Below are 13940 nucleotides of genomic sequence, written 5' to 3'. Positions count from 1 at the left end.
AAAAATACCTGCTCCTCCCTGACCCCAAATAAACTGGCAACCTGTTGGCAGTGCTAGCCCAGACTCATCTCAGAGAACCTCTTGAATAACTTCAGACAGAGACACACAAGGGCTTCAAGGTTATACAAAAAGAGGATCTATTTATCATCAGTACCTTAATTTGATAGCAAATTACATGTTCTTAGAACTGCCACCACTCCATTATGTTGGGTTTAGCTGTGTAAACAGTAGCAAGCTATGGTACCATTCAGTGATAGCAGGCAGAGTACGTACATGCTGGATTCAGCAACATATGTTAATGAAGCAGCTGTGATACAGCACTGGAATTCAGGAGGCTGCAGCACATTTCTCCATACTATGCTGGACTTAAACTTATTTAATCACTGTATCAAGCTCCACAACTGTTTGCTTTGCAAGGCACAGAAAGAAAGGGGGAAGTGAGTTCAGCTGATTTCAGTTTATGTGCTTTCAGGTTTTACAAGCTGCAAGAATGATAATCCCTACTTTTCAGGTTTGCCCCACACCACAAAGGTGTAAAATAATACTAATCTCATGATCATTGCATGATTGGCATCAAATGGAGCCTGGACCCAATCATGCTGGGAAAAAGAGGCAAGGCTGGTCCAGACCCAGAGAAGTGCTGCAAAGACTTGCTTGTGAGACCTGCTAAAAATCACACTACATAAAGCAAGAGAAAAAAGTAGTAAGGAATATTTCTGCTCTTTCAGGCAAAGAAACATGGGGATCTCTTGTTAAAGATAAAGTGACTCTTTTTTTCCTAAATTTCTGAATTTTGGATCACGCCCCAGAAGACTGAATAGATAACTTATAAACATCTTTTTCCTCTTTAACCTCCAAGAAGAACTTCAGCAGATGTTGAGACAAACTGTCCTAATGGTCATTTTTGTTGGACTCTAGGAGACACTCTCTGAAGGGACAGTGAGAGCCTTGTTGTCTAGATCATCAAAAATTCTAACTGGCAAAACAAAGAAGACAATACTGTAGAGAGCAATTCCACAATAACCCATTTGTCCAAAGTACAACCAGACAGGTTTCATCAATAGGCACGTGATGAGAAGTTTCTAAAACTTCATTAATCAAAGAAAGTAATCTGCTAGAGAAGATTGATCTGTAGCACAGATCCTAGCAATGTTCTAATTATATTTAAAAGAACAAAGAAAAACACATACACACATGGAGTGTGTCATGTAGGAAAAAAAATTATACATATATAAAATGACTAAGCACCGCAAGTCCGACTCAGTTTTGTGGTCAGCTGCAAAAGTTACTTGGCTCTCTGTCATGGATAGCTGTCATAGTTTAACAAAACATTGATCTAAAAATGACAAGAACTTGGTTGCAGTCTCTTTCATGGAAGAAACATAAAACAAGAAGAGTCAAAACATATGTAGAACAGCCTGATAATCTTTGCCAGAACTCCTCCCACTACTACAGAAATGTGAATCAAAACCTTGGAAGGTCTGAAAAATAAGACATTCTGACACATCTACCTAATTCCCTTTGACCTCGCCGCCCCCGCCTTGGGTTGGGCTTGGGTAACAACACTGAGGGTGCACCTGAGAGCAAGCACATGCCTCCACTCCTGAAGGACTGGGCAACTGCTGTGAATGCTGGGCATATGGCAGTGGACCCCTCCTCCCCCTCTTGGAGACATCCTTTTGGCTGGGGTATTTGGCAACCACTGACAGTACTCTGAACTCAGTTAGAATTGTATTTTGGCAAGAGATGTTTTTCCGATTGCATAATTCAAGGTTAGCAGTTTTACTGAAGCACTCCACTCTTCAGTTTTCTACTCCCCTAACCCTACCCCCATTTCCCCTGATATTATTTTTCCTCTAAGCTTGATGCCTGCAGAGATACAGCCAGTGTAGAAAACCAGAGGAGTAGTGTTCAGGCACATCTTTCCACATTCCTGCCTTTCTTTTTCCAAGTGAACTGAAAGGCCAGGCTAAAAAAATGTGTTTGTAGAGAAACTGAAGAGAGCCAAGCACTGTTACATATGGACTGCAAGGAGAAACTTGCTCATCAGCTCTTGCACCTAAGAATTACAAACACACTGATGGACTGAGTGCCTGCTACCTTTGTTCTCTTCGGTGTCAACATGTAAAAAGAAACAGATGGTTGCCTGTTATTGTCCTTTTTACTGTCCCATTTCCCTTGCTCCAAGTGCAGTTTGTCCAGCTATTTACCATCCTGCTGTGGGGGAGGAATTCACATATAAACTCTAAAGGTGGTATTTTCAAATAGGCAGTTTTCATAAGATAGTTTTTATCTTACATTATTGAGCAGGTCCAGTGGCATCATCTAATGTAGGTTGTGGTGCTGAGGCAGAAGTCTTCTCTCAGCAAGTCCCAGTAAATATCAACCACACAGACACAATCCTTGGTCAATATGCACAAAATCTTAAAGTACTGGGCAGATAAGCTGCTGTACTTGATCTGGCAATGAAAGTTCACTTCTGTTTACTACAGAAAAACATCCTAAATTATCAGACACACTGGTGGTGTCAGGTGTTATCCATTCAAAATTATGACATTTTTCTTAGCTCCCCAAAAAAGTGAAGAGTCTTATTGTACATCTGATATGAATGAAGACTTTGTAGAACTTATCCTTCTGTCCAATTCCTCGGCCTCTTGCAATAATAAGCATCAGAATAGTTCGTGTTATAAAATCTTGATCCACCATCTTTCAAGGTGTGGTAAACAGGAGGAAGGTGGGCCTTATGGGTGACACAGAGTTGCAACAACTTACAGAAACCACTGGCAGTATTGCCAGCTGCACACAGAAGTCTGCACATGATGAATTATTTGCAGTTCAGGCTCTACTCCAGCACATTAATGCCACACTCCTTCAAAAAAAATTGTGTGCACACTGCTTATGGTCTGGTCCAAAACATGTTACAGTCCAGATCATGTTATGCCTACAATTGCTGTAAGAGAATTTCTGGCTCTTCTTGGAGGGTCCCTCTATACAAAGGTTTTTCTGTGTAATAGATCACATTGTCCAAGTGTTTTGCACTCATCAGTGAATTTAGCCGTGTAATCTCACAAAACAAACAAACAACAACAAAAAAAAAACCAACAGTACCATTATCCTTGCTTACCGTATGGGCAACTGAGTCACATTTTAAGTGAATTGTCAAAGGCTACACAGCAAGTCTGATAGTTTTAGGAATTGAACTAGCACTCCTGAATCTTATCTAAAAATTGTAACCTTGAGCTTCTCATTTCTTTGTGTGTGTGGAATTGTGATTCTTGCTGATGGCACATGTTACTAGGGAAAACAAAATAAAGTAAGAGCAGTTACAGAACCACCATTACAATGGACCTTACTTAAGTAACGCTTGCAGGGCTGTAAAACTCATAAAAAGCACATGCATGAAATGATAAAGTAGAGTGAGACTTTCAAATGTTGACTCAGTAATTGTTAAACCCCTTCTGGCTGCACAATTTTATAGTCTTCTACTGTACTAATGAAAAGGGAAGAAACAACAAAGAAGGGTTTTAGCCTTCCAATTATATAAACTCTGTGGACCACCAAAGAAGATGAAAGATTATTTATAATGTCTCAGCACTTTATCATTTGGGTGATTTTTTTTTGTTGTTGTTGCATCAAAGTTGAGTATGAAGAAACAATGCATTCACCACCCCCACAGCTCTTTCAGTCTTCCTTATCTGAAATCTCTCTCTTTCATGGAATAACCCACCCACAGAACCTAAAAGCAGCATTAGAAGAAAGAAAATAACTTTCCTTATTTGTAGTTCTTCCTGATTTTACAGTACTTGTTTCAGTATTGTTATATTCAGTCTTAATTGGGACTATGTCACTTGGTAAAGTAATGTCATATTTTGGTTTAGGGTATATATTCAAATCCAGAGTGATTCAATACCACCTAGAAACCATTGCATCTGATTTGTAATCTATATTAAGTGCTGTATGGACTCCATAGAGAGGTGACCTATTAGCCATTTTGGGAAAAAAAAAAAAAAAAAAAAAAAAAAAGAGGGTTTGCACAGGCCCAGGAACTTAAACACTCTCCTCATGGGAACAGACACCCAAGCACAGGAAGAATTTGCTGAAATTTGTATAGTCATTTTCTTTGCTGTACATTGTTGGATGTAGGACTTTGGTTTCTAAGAGCTCCCAGATCAATACCTTTCACAGCAAGACAGAGGAAATACAAGGGAAGAAATATTCACAACATTGGCAGCCCTAAGGGGCAGTTTCCTAAGACATATATATATATACAGTATATACTATAGTATAGTATAATATATATATATAGTATTTGACTTGGAAACAAACTTACAGAAAGTAGCAATTTACAGGAAATTAGGACGCTGAGGTCCTCCTTTTCTTTGGTTATTTGCTCTGAGAGATAGTGTAAGTCAGGACTTCTAAATGAAAATGCAGGTAGGGTTGGATCAACCTGTTTCTTTAAGGAAGAAACAAAAGGAAAGCAAAAGCAAAGCAGAATGATGAGACACTGACTGCTTCCTATAAAAGTTTTTACAGTGCAGGCATCGGCATCGACCTCAACCAAATCCAGCTGTAATCTGCTGATTGCAAATAGGTTAAGAGTTACATGACCCAGTTTCTCATCTAGACTGCCTTCTGGTCTGACATGCTCTGTAAATTTGTCTGAATTGTTCAGTTGCTCTGCACAAAATTAAGCACAATGGAGATCATGACATTTTCCCACCACTGTGAAGAGTTTTGAGATCCCTGGATGAAATGTGCTCTGTAAATTCCAATGAAGGATTTCAAAGCAAGTCAGAAAGAGATGCTACAGCTGGTCTGTGAGGAAAGGAAGGGTTAGCTGGGGAAAAGAGGTGGTACAGCAAAAATGAAACAAGATGAAAATCACAACCCAGGCAGGATATCCTAAGAAAGGGGGTCTACACACATATAAAGAGAAAGCAAAAACAGTCTCCATTTTCCTGGCAATTGTTTATTAAACAATGTGTGTGTCATCTTCGCAGTAGCATTACTGAGATGTAGACTATTCTCTCCCATTTTCCCTAGAAGGTATTAAAATTGTGAAGGCTGCAGAACCTTTGTTAATGTTTCTTCCAGCCCCAATGAAGAAGTTGACGCACTATCTGGTCTATCTTCAAAGAAAGAAACTGCCACATTTTCCCAGTCATGAAGTAAGGCTTATTAGTTTGTCTACTCCCCAGCATGAGCATCGGTATTATTAAAGGTGAAGTTCTGCACCCTGAGGACATACTGGCAGTTGCTTGTCACTCAGCAGAGAGAGCACCTTCCCACCACGACTGGCAGAACAAGACAGGATGGCTGCCCAGGGGCCTTGCGAGGCATGGTGCACAGAAGAACTGCCTCTGTAGCACTGGACAGAGGTATTGCACTGATGCTGGTGCCCGTGAACGTGCTTAAGCCCTAGCTACTGGGGGCATGTGGTTATGTAAAAGTAATAACAAGATCTCAGGAAGCAATTAGCTCTCATGGCTGTAGGGCAAAGCTTAGAACTTAACGCAAAGATTCAAAAAGCTCAAAAGAAATAACAAGAACTCAAATCAATTGTATGATTTTTTTTTTTTTCAGGAGGAAGTTGATCCATCCTTATTGGGCTTAATAAAATTTCCACTAAGGTATAAATAGCTGCACTCCTCACTCATCCACACTAGCATGTGAACGCCTCCAGCCTTTGCTCTTTGGAGTGAATGATGACTTACGTTCTCATTCAGACTTAAGACAGCTGCAAGGATCAGAAGTTCTTCCCATGCTTCTGCATGCCCTTCTCCTTGATTTCTGTGGAAGTTTCAAGCACACGTCTGTGGGCAGCATTTGTCTATCCCTCTGCATGTTTCATTTTTTATTAGCTAACCTTGCCCATGCATCCCCACCACAATGATGTACCAAACTCAAGACACACATGCACACTTAATTTTCCTTTGAAAAATATATCTGGACATTTAGTAGATGATGATCAATCAGGGAAAGGAAAAAACACTTTAAAACAGAGGTAAAATTGTTGGAGGAATTAAAAAATATCCTCATAGCAAAATCTCTCCCTCCCATGCGTAGGCACTTGCTAACTGAGAGTAGTGGCACTGTGACAAAAGTAGCAAAACCAAAAGCAGGCTTTACTAAAAGAAAAGGGGGGAGGGGAAGTCTTCCACTGGCCATCTGTGAAAATAAGGCATGTGGCCATTAAATGCAGTGGCTGTAAATATAAATACACACAAGCTACACAAAGCAAATGGCAAAAAAAAAAAAAAAAATGGAGGGAAAAAAGGAAAGGGAAAAAAAGAATAAACTTTCAGCCGAAGCAAATCAAAATGTTTAATGCTTAGTTACCAATGCTGGACAAAAACAATTTTGATCTTTGTAGTGTGCAAACTTGACATGTGTTTTTAATTAAATTTGAGTTTAAATTAAAGTTTCGGGAAAAATTACAATGCATACAGTAGCCCTGTTGAATAGAAGACTCCTTTAATATGAACGATCCTGTTGAGACTGCTGATTGGACTTATTGAAAGGCTGACATACAGGGTGATGGATGGGTGATGACATAATACCTGCTTGCCTTGTTGTTATGCTTTTCGAAAACTGCTCTGTGTTGATAGCATTAACAAAGAGGACTGCAACCCACATAGAAGAATTTCTGCTGGCAAAGAAACTCAGTCAGACAAAATTAAGAAGAGGGTAGAGAAAAGGGGAATAAGAAGTGGACAGACAATTGTTAGGATAATATATTAACTTCTGTGTTGTAGGGTGATTTGGAGCCTGTATCAGTCCATTGTCCACAAGATACTCCCTGGTCCCCACACTGTATAATAATTATTCCAGACCGAAGGATCTCTTCTCACACTGCAAGACGAGAACAAAAACATCATGCTGATCATCCTTCCTGGTGTTTTACAGGACAGGGAGGAATAGAGCAGGCTACAAATTACAGGACATATATATTAGCAGGCTGGTGAATGTGCAGGGATAAATGTGTGTGTTTAATGTCTGTGAGCAGTACAGCCTCTGGAAATGCAGAAGTATTTTACCAGTAAAATACTTCAGAGATTATGAAAATTGGCAGGTTTTAACTTCCAAAGAGTGATTTGGTTTATGATGATTGTACTGTATCTCTGGACTTACTTCCAGGGGGTTTCTCCTGTCTGGGGAGATGCCCAGCTTGCACCAGGTGCCATTCTCTGCAGTTTCAGTCATCACAACGTACACACTCGAGTCTGAATCACGGACTCTCAGTGTATGCAGCAAGCACTGGGTCAGACTCGGCTTTACTGACCCTTCCCTTTCCTTCTCCTCTCTGCCCTTTCCCCTCCATTTTTCCCGACCTTTCTTGTTCAAATTCAACCATTAGGGGAATTAAAAAAAATAATAATCTGTTATTGAAGTAAAATTCTCTACTGCAAGAGAAGTTTAAATCCCATGTGTTAAAACAGCTCCTCCTTATGCCTTTAGTAAAGTAAGCTGTAGTGTTTTATTTCTCAAAGACAGGAGGATCTGTGGTTTGAGATTCTTAATATCCCCCTCCTCCCTGAGGGGAGAGCAGGGACAGAATTCATTTCAGCTCAGTGGATCACAGCAGTTTCTTAAGAGTTAACTCTGCTATCCCCATCCATCAGGCAGCCAGCGAGGCATCAGGAAGGAATGATGGATGTAAAATTATTACAGGGCTGCCACCCGATATACTTACTGCCATTTGTAACTAACGCTGGAACTGACACACTTTTTTCATTATTAAACATCCACATTAAGTCAACATTGGTCACTGTCATTTCATGTTTGGCACTCTCTTAAGGGGAAGAGGGAGAGGTGGGAGTGGGGAGGGTGATGGGAGGCGGGTGGGTGGAAATGGTAGGGAAGGCATCCTGAACCTGGTGTTCCATAAGCACGGGTAATAAACAGGCTCCTGCTTACAAAGCTGGAATAAATATTGTTACAAATAGCTCTTTAGTTACAGCCCAGCAGACAAGTACATGTCAGAGCCTTTTATAAGGGCACACTCCTCACAGTAACCAGGAGAATTTGTATCACAGGTTAAGCAACACTTCAGCACAGGATGTCTATGTATTTGGATGCACTCTTCTGAGAGTGCTATGAGCGTTCGTGCATATTCGAAATTCTTGTGTGGCTGTGTGTACTTACACAGCCCTGTCAGCTGCCTGTGCCTTTAGCAGCAGGCTCCAGCATTCAGAAGCCAATACCTGTGTGTGCATCAGCATATGCAGACACAAACTCAAATACCTGCTTGCGTCTCCCTTTCCCTTCTATTTTTGTTACCCAAGTGCATATATGAATGTTTGAAACTCTGACTACAGTCAGAAAATTACTGGCGAGCTTTGTGCATGTTTGTGCTGTGTATCTGTGCAAGAGTGTGCTGTAGGTTTGTATGCATGCACACACATGCTGGTTCTTTGTGTCTGTGTACATTTCATTTGCAGAGGAACATGCAGTTTTGGGGCCAAGCAAATAGAAGAGTCCACTTTCTGATGCTGCCCATTACGGTGTTTGCACTAGATGACAATCTGAGCTCTCAGCTACATGTGTAATAGGTAACATTGTTTATGTATAGTACATATCAAGCTATAATTAACTGTAGATGACAATTACAAATAAAACTATGCTCCTGGGTTTCCAAGAAACCAGAAAAACATACACACACACTTCTCATTTATACACAGAAATGCTTCCAAGAAAAGTAAAGTAAAAATATGTTTTATTGCATTTGCAATTAAAATAGGTTTTAGTAAAATCCATGCTCATCATGATGTTCATGGCTTTTACTGTAATCCTCTGAAAATCAAATCCCTCAAGATGGTCCAAGTTGGATGCCCATGAAGTGACTCACCCAAATCATCCTAGCCATTTTTGAAAATCTTTTCTCATTTATGATTCCTTTTATACAGTGTCTCTCCAGTTCTACAAAATTCCTGTCTGACTACTGCCTTACAGCTGGCTGATCTGGCTGTCCACAAGGATCAACCCATCTGGGAACAGGAGCAAGGTAACAGGTCATGTATACATGTGGAGAAAAGCCTCGAGAGCTTTAACAGGCTCCCAGAGGTGATTTCCAGTCTTGAGCCTGCCCAGCCACCCCCGCCGATAAATCCCTACTGATAGACTAAGTTACATGTTCAGAGGCATAAAAGGACCTACCTTCATTGGTAGGCTGCAATAGCAACAGAAGACTCAAGAGGTCTCAGAGATCCGAGCCTCCCTTGCTACACTAGCTACCGCAGCAAAGAAGGGAGGAAAACCTGACACAGCCCCAGAGCAGTACTTGTTGCACATAAAGACTGAGATAACTCTGATGGAAGAAGAGTAATCTTTCTTCTACACAAGTGTAAATGTAATGTACATTTCTAATTAAACTATGTCCACGTCCACACAGCTACTTTAGCTCTTTTAGTCCTGTCTACCACCCCAAAATCTCACTGTCAGTAACCAACCAGTGAGTAAACACAACATCCCAGAAGCTCAGGGGCTGCCCTGGTGGGCACTGCAGTGGTAATGCTGCCACATTTCTATTTGTCACTACACACCTTCCCAACTACCTTGTTTTCTTTTCCTTGAAAACAGGCAAAACCAGTATCAAATTTAATTCAAAATGGCAACTCTTGCCTTCCTCTGAAATCCTGCTCTTTGCAAGACAGAAAACTTTGAGTCAGGTCCTAGGTCAAACAGCCACAAACCTTAGAGAAGTTGGTATGTTAGTCTGGACCTGAACTTCACAGCTTGCTAGTTGGTGGATGGCCTAGAGCATATAGCTTATATGGGAAAGAACATGTGCTTGAACTTCACAGCCTCCTTCTTTTCATTTGTGGGATCAGATGCAAGAGACAGTTCAGGAGACCCTACAACAAGTTAAGAAATATAAGAAGTACCTACAAAGTGCAACTTATTATCTAGTGCTTATTGGCTTAAGTGGTCCCCAGCAACCCAAATGCTGTTATAGTCAAGGAGATCTCAGATTTGGTTCTGTCATTCTCTGTCTCCACTTTAAAATAAAATTAAAAAATAAAATAAAATTAGATTAAATTAAATTAAAATATAGGTGCACCTGTGAGAAAGCTTGGGTATTTATTGCATTGGAAAACCCAAACCCTACAGTTGCTTTAGAGAAATTTTCAACTGAGCTGAAATTTTTTCTTCCTGCTACCATGTAAAAGAACTCCTCCCTGCCTTCCACAAGCCCACCAGGAGGCATGAATTAGAGAGGAAAATAAACTTCAACCCGGGTTGAGGGTGAGAAGTGAAAACAGAAGGGGCAAGGAGAATCCCAACAATAGGAAAGTAACAGAATAAAGTGAATGCAGATGGTTCCACTCCTGTTACTTAATCAAAAGGCTGTGCAGAGTCACTAGAGCCAGCATAAAGTCATGTGTTAGAACAACAGCTGATCTGTATTAAAGAAGATTAACTCGCAATGCTATGGTGGAGGGCCTGGGATTATTTTATGTACTTCCATTGCCGAACAAGCCGTCAGCACAATTACTGCCCTCCGATGTGAATGACTGATCTGTAACCACAGCTAAACAGCATGCTGCTTAGGGGCCTGGGTGCTTCATGAAGATGAATTTCCATACCATCAAAGTGCTTTTAATGGGCTTCCTGATCCAACCACAAGGCCTGCTTTGCAAGTATATAGAACTCAGGATGAAGGCTTCCTGTCCAAAAGGATTTGGTCGGTTGTCACTTGACAATTCCCAGCCAGCACAAGGGAGGAGAGGGGGGAGATAGGTAGAGTTGTCTCTGCTTTGGAGGATTAAAAAAAAAAAAAAAAAAAAAAAAAAAAAAGGAAAGAAAAAAAGGGTACAGATGCTTTCTGAATGCAACCAACTGCTGTATCCACAGCTGAATTCAATGCGCTTAACAAATAACGGCAATTTAGCTATGCTTGCGAGGAATAGCTTGAGTCACTTTGCATTAGCATCTGGCTGAGTGTTAAAGTCATTTCTACATGGGGAGCAGAGAAAAGAAATTTCTGCTCCAAGCATCCTTTCAAGAATGCTTAAATATTTGAATATAAATTCCTTTGTGCTTGTGATCACTTCTTCTTATATCTGACACTCTGCTTTTCCCTTTTCCCTTCTGGTACTCTTCTATGTGAAATGCCGTAAACATGCTCCATCCCTCTCTTTCTTTCTCTCTCCCCGTACCAATGCTCTTATAAGAGAGACTGTATGTGCTGCCGGATACCTATTACACTGACCTCTTTTTTCCTTCCCCTTCCTCTCCAGGAAGTGCATGAAATTGGAGTCATTTCTACATCACTTATACCCAGGACAGGCTGATGAAAAAAGTACAGTAGTGAGAGACTCACATGGACATTTAACATTCATTCCCCAGACTGCTGGCTTCTCACAGCTTATTGATCAAACTCCATCTAAAAACAGGGAAAATGGAAAGCTATCCAAATTAGCAATCTGCTCATTCTGGACAATATTGTTTGACTCACAAGCTTCCTAGGATGACTGACTTTCAAGTTTCTGCTAAGTAGCTGATCATTTTTATTCATTCTATTTATCTGCCCATCTCAATGATTCACACAAGGTCTTACAGTGAAAAGCCCTAGAAGAGGTTTTAGTAAAATGCAGTTTGCACCAAAGTCATTTTAGCTGTACAGAACAATAAAAACTGTGACATCTCAGAAGATACTGCAGAGGAAAGAGAGGAATTGAGGAGGAAGTCTTGTTATGCACATAATGTTGAGACACACGCAGGAGTTGGGATGTATATCTTAAACAGCAGGATTATAAGGACAGCTTACTATAGATGTGGAAGCAAGGACTGGCTGATGTATTTACTCTCTGCAAGCCAAAACAGTGCATGGAAAGACATCAGCTACTTCCAGAGAAAAGCAGGAGATCATACTCTCTTCAGCAGATGCGATAGATAGAGCACATAGAAATTTTCTAGAGATATTTGCTTTCGCTATGTTGTTACAGTAGAACTTCACAGACCAGCTCAAAAGTGGAAGGCAGTAAGGCCCATGCATTCTGCTGCTTCCACATGTTTACTGCAAATATTTGGTGCATTTTGTGTTGTCAATTCTCCATTTCTTCTATTCTGTTAAGTCATCTAACATGACATGACAGTGCTACATTGCAATGGTCACAAAATATAATACATGACAACCTCACAAGGCTAAATACCCAGAAGCTGAGCCTGACTATCAGCAAAGCTTATGCTCCTAAAGAAGCTTGAATATTTTCAAATCCAGCTCATCTCACAAACACATGTAAGCATTTCCATAAAGCAAGATTTCCACTTAGACCCAGAGATTTCCAATATCACCTTGCCATAATACATATTGACAGGCTGGAACAGAGAATTAGTGGCCTCCAAAGTTCTTATGATGGCTTTAACCATTTCTGCTGCCTCCCCCCTCTCCTCAAAGTTTCTTCACATCTTTCTCCCATTCCAACTTTTGGTTGTGGTTTTCATTTTTCCTTTTGCTTTTTTGAAAGAAGCAACTATTTTCTTTAAAATTGTGAAGAAGAAAATAGAGCAAATAAAGGGAGGAAGAAACTATGCAAGTAAAGGCAAATGCAATCTCTAGGGGTTTGCAAAGGAAGACTCAGACACTGACCTTTTCTGTCCTGCAGTTATTGAGACCCAGGCTATTCACAACAGCCACCTTCCCATCCAGCACCTGTTGTTCTCTCCGAAGTTGCTCCTTCATCTGCCGGGCCTCCTGGATTGCCTTGGTAACAGCATCGTGGTCATTTAAATAACCTGACGACGTGATAGAAGAAAGGATGTCTTAAAAAAAGAAAGTTACAAAAAAACACTTTAGCTTTCATAGATGAAATTCATCAATATTTCATCATTATTCATGAGAAAGAATTAAAAGGCAATGTCCACAAACCTACCTAAGCTTTGAAATTCTGTTGCTGTTATGGTAGAGCCACCTGGATATAAAGCATGAGAAACATCAGTGCCAGAATCATCATCCTGACATCTGATCCCATTAGTTTCAATATTTCCTTGACACTGCAAAGGTTAGCTCTGTGGTTTGCATGCAGCAGGATGTAACTGGATAAGAGTTAGGGGAGGCTTTGATCACGCCAGCAATCCCAAACTCTTAAAAATAGATGGTTTTATTCTTCCCCATCTTAAAACTTGTGAATACATTGCAATAAACCACAGGTGGCGGTGGTTTGCTATAGATATGAAACATAATGGCTCGGAAGAGAAGCCTCATCCCCTGCCTGCTCCCCACCACCACCTGTCATTCAGAACTGCACAAGAAACCACAGCTACATGGACCTACATTCCCACTCCTATTCACGCCACTAATAGTAGGTCAAACGTCCACTGTTTTGCTGCAAATTCACAGCCTAGGGCTTAGCTTTAGTAGTCGCTGAATTATTTCCTTTTAAAATGTTACAAGCATCACCAGCAGAGCTAATACTATTTAATTTTAAATGTGACACTTTGTCATTTTTTTTCTTCGGCGTACTGTAGATTATACTTATTATGATCTGCATGTGATTTGCAGGATAGAATACTGATGGGAGACTCCAAGCCCCAGTCTATTTTTCAAACATTAAAGGAGAGGCTAATATCTACCCATCTCCCTCCCCCTCTCCACATACACGCACATGCACACACACTTCTTTCTGTCTTTTAACTAGGGCATAAAAATGGCATAAAATGAATCTGTAATATGAAATTGCCCAGAAAAGGGACTTCTGTTTGTGACATGAGGCTAAATCTAACCAGATCCATTGGTGAATTGTGACAGATGGAGGGACTGTGAGACAGAAGGCAGGCACTAATCACACACAAAATGACCGGCTTGCCTCAACATGTTCCATGGATTCCAGCAAACTTTACACCCTAATCCATTTTTAGAACAAAAAACATCTGGGCCATAAATCCTCTAATCTGCCAAAACACGCTATTAAATCCCATGATTTGTTGAAAAACAC

At 40.5% G+C, this 13940-nt stretch overlaps 1 protein-coding gene across 1 annotated transcript in view; it reads right to left on the bottom strand.

Moving 5' to 3' along the window:
- The window catches only part of SOX5 (SRY-box transcription factor 5), a 290578-nt gene that overhangs the window by 14896 nt on the left and 261742 nt on the right, over window positions 1–13940 (bottom strand). The window contains exon 11 of the mRNA XM_084290955.1: window positions 12596–12741. Within this exon, the coding sequence (XP_084147081.1) occupies window positions 12596–12741 (146 nt within the window). The remainder of the gene's footprint in view (window positions 1–12595; window positions 12742–13940) is intronic.

This window comes from Netta rufina (genome assembly GCF_964035555.1).
Source record: "Netta rufina genome assembly, chromosome: 1".
NCBI lineage: Eukaryota > Metazoa > Chordata > Aves > Anseriformes > Anatidae > Netta > Netta rufina.
This window is presented reverse-complemented; position numbering and strand designations above follow the sequence as displayed.